The sequence below is a fragment of the Triticum aestivum genome, chromosome 7B (assembly GCF_018294505.1).
Source record: "Triticum aestivum cultivar Chinese Spring chromosome 7B, IWGSC CS RefSeq v2.1, whole genome shotgun sequence".
Classification (NCBI taxonomy): domain Eukaryota; kingdom Viridiplantae; phylum Streptophyta; class Magnoliopsida; order Poales; family Poaceae; genus Triticum; species Triticum aestivum.
Genome location: NC_057813.1, coordinates 710,678,016 through 710,681,070, shown reverse-complemented (window position 1 = coordinate 710,681,070; position 3,055 = coordinate 710,678,016). Strand labels below are relative to the sequence as shown.

Sequence of the window (3,055 nt, the reverse complement as noted above, 5' to 3'; positions counted from 1 at the left end):
AAGGGTTTTCGTTTTGTTTTGTAAGAGCTCCGATGGAGTTGAGATCGGGGCGCCGCCTCCGTTCCTCCGAGCAGCAGCCACCTCCAGGAGTGGACCGCATCAGCGCCCTCCCCGACGACCTGCTCCTCCTTGTCCTCGCCCGCCTCCCCTGCGCCAGCGCCGCCGCGCGCACCGGCGTCCTCTCTAGCCGGTGGCGCGACCTCTGGGCCCGCCCCTACCAGATCGTCTTCCGTGATGTCCCCTTCCGATCGCTCGAAGCAGCGCTCGGCAGCGTCGACTCTCCCGCGGTCTCGATCCTGGAAATCCACGTCCCCTACGAGTGCGTGCCCAACCCTTTCCCCGACACCGCCGGCGTCGACTCACTGCTGCGCGCCGCCGCGCGGCTCGAGCCGGCGGAGTTCGTCTTCGCCCTCCCCGGGCACTTATCCAGCCCTTGCGTCGACGTCGACCTGTCTTGCTTCCACCGCACCACCTCCATCGAGCTGGACTCATGTCTCCTCTTCCTCCGTGTGCCAACCGGCGTCGACTTCCCCGCGCTCGAGATGCTGTCCCTGTCGGGGAGGATCCCGGATCTCGACCCCTTGCTTTCATGCTGCCCGCGCTTGCGCACACTCCAGCTCAGAAGCATAGTGCACGACACGAGCGACCTGAGCGTCACCTCGGCGTCGCTGCACGAGCTCGTCGTGGACCGCTCGAGCAAGCGGACAAGCCGTGTCAACATCGTCGCCCCCATGCTTAAGCAATTGACCATGTCCTTTATCGCCTAGGATGTCATTATTTCCGTCTGGGCACCGATGGTGGAGAAGGTCCGGTGGAATTGCTGGTACGCCACCTATGACAGGGCGTCTATTGTGTTTGGTCTTTGGCGACTAGAGCAGGTGGCATTACAGATGGCAGCGAGACAAGGACAGCTCCCTTCCTTGGAGATTTGTGCCCACGCCGTGCGTCCCTTCTCCGGCTCAATTTACTGCAAAGCTTAGACCAAACTAAATCTGTGAATGACACATATATACTGTCAAATTGTTTTTCAGAGCTCACATGTTTTCAGCAGTAAAGAGGAGGACACCTTTGCAGAAGAGATAGAGAAGCATATGATTGCTGAGTTTTCTGTTTTGGAGTTATATCTCATAACAAATGGGCATGTTTTCGGATCACTCATGTTTCATCTCCTACAGATGTTCGGAGTTTGTGGTTATGTGCGGAAGCTTAAGGTCATCCTAGAGGGATCAATGGTAATTCTTTGCTCTAATTATATAACCTATAATGATATAGTGTGTAGTAATTCACATATAATTTTCGGTTGTAGGTGAAAGAAGAATGCCCATTTCATTGTCGGTGTGAGCCTTCGAACTGGAGATCCCAAACAATCTCCTTGTCTGCTCTCGAGGAAGTGGAGATCAACGGGGTTGAAGGATATGATCATGAGATTGATCTCTTGAAACTGATATTCAAATGTGCGCCGGTGCTTAAAAAAATGACGGTGAAGCTGTCACAGGAGGTATCAGCAAGTAACGATGGATGCGCAAAGATATATAACATCTTTGAGTCATATTCCTCCGTCCAATGCAATGTGGATCATAACTATGGTGAGTATATGTTTGGCATGTATTATTAGCATGCTCTCAGATGAAACTTAAATCCAATTGTTAGTTCATGTGGAAGATTTGTCGAAAATGTGGCGTTGACATGCCCACTATAGAGTTTACTTGTGCATGCGTCCCATTTATTAGCTAATTAAGCATGTTATATTTCTGAATTTGAGTGCTCCACCTTCGTATTTTTATGGAAATAGGAACCGAATGGTGGAGCGAATAATAACTCGATATTTTACGTAGGCTTCCTTACCTAAATTGCTCTTTTGCATAATCTTCTCTATTGAGATCATTCCCTTTTGTTTTGCATCTGTATTCGAGTTTCTAGGTTAGCTAGCTGAAGTTGTCTCGTCTTAATTTATTTGCCTTGGGGTTCGGCACAAATTATATGTTCCAGTTAAACTTTAAGGCATGCACTTTGTTATTTCTTTCTGTTGTCAGCATGTATCTGTTTTATTTGCCAAATGAGAACAATTTGTTTTGCATCTATTCAGTAGCAGAAAGATAATTTCTAGACTACCTGAAGTTAGTTGTCGCATTTAGTCCATCGGGTTTCTTTCTACTCTCAGCATATTGCTTGGGAAATTGCACAAATACATACGTTTTGAGGCTGAGGTAAAACAAAACCATAGCTCTTGGATTTGAACAAAAAACCACAAATCTACGACTTAGCAGTAACAAAAACCCCAAATCTACCAATTGAACACAAATCTAACAACTGGACCCCACTAGTCATCGACACTGTAGTGGATAGCTTATTTTTAGCGTGAGCTCACACGGGAGCTATGCTTGAGCTGAGCCGGCCAGTTTGGAGCCAGAACCATCATCTAAATGGACCTCCATATATGTTCTTATCTTACGAAAACTGTACAAACCTTAAAAACGGCTGGGAAATTGACTGAAAATTTTCATGATCGATCATTTAAGATGTCTTGAATTATTATATATTTTTAGATTTCTTTACAAAACTTAATTTTTGTAAGAAAAAAATGTTTGAATCTTACAAGAACTGTCCAAATTTTATAATGGCTAAAAAAATGGGTTTGAACATTATCAGATTGATAACTGAAGGTGTATTGAATTACTAGTACTCCCTCCAATTCTTTTTTCTCTGCGTATAACTTCTTCCCGTTTTATCCTAATTAGTCTACGCATTGCCTTTTCGCCGCGCATGTTTCCATCTATGCCCCGTGTCTGTCGCCTGCGCATGCATTAATTTGGCAGCCGCAGCGGCGCTCCAACCAATCACCGCAACATGCAAACGACCTCTGACGCGCGCACGGAGGAGAGAAAAAGAGACTGGACCTGCTAGCCAATGTATTGCATGCAGCAAGTAAAGTAATTTGTGCATGCAAAGGGGCAAAGTAGTCCAAAATAGACATAGCCAGGGCCTCCTTGGTATCTGGGCCTCAACTTATGCGCAGAGAAATTAGGATCGGCGGGAGTACTTTCTAAAGGATTTG

General features: G+C 46.7%; 1 protein-coding gene across 1 annotated transcript; it reads left to right on the top strand.

Moving 5' to 3' along the window:
- Positions 1-12: 12 nt before the first annotated feature.
- On the top strand, positions 13-2,473 carry LOC123162730 (putative FBD-associated F-box protein At5g50270). Its single transcript, XM_044580497.1, has 3 exons — positions 13-941; positions 1,032-1,232; positions 1,307-2,473. Exon 1 carries the CDS (start codon positions 33-35, stop codon positions 765-767), a length of 735 nt encoding a protein of 244 aa, XP_044436432.1. The 5' UTR covers positions 13-32; the 3' UTR covers positions 768-941; positions 1,032-1,232; positions 1,307-2,473.
- Positions 2,474-3,055: the final 582 nt, after the last annotated feature.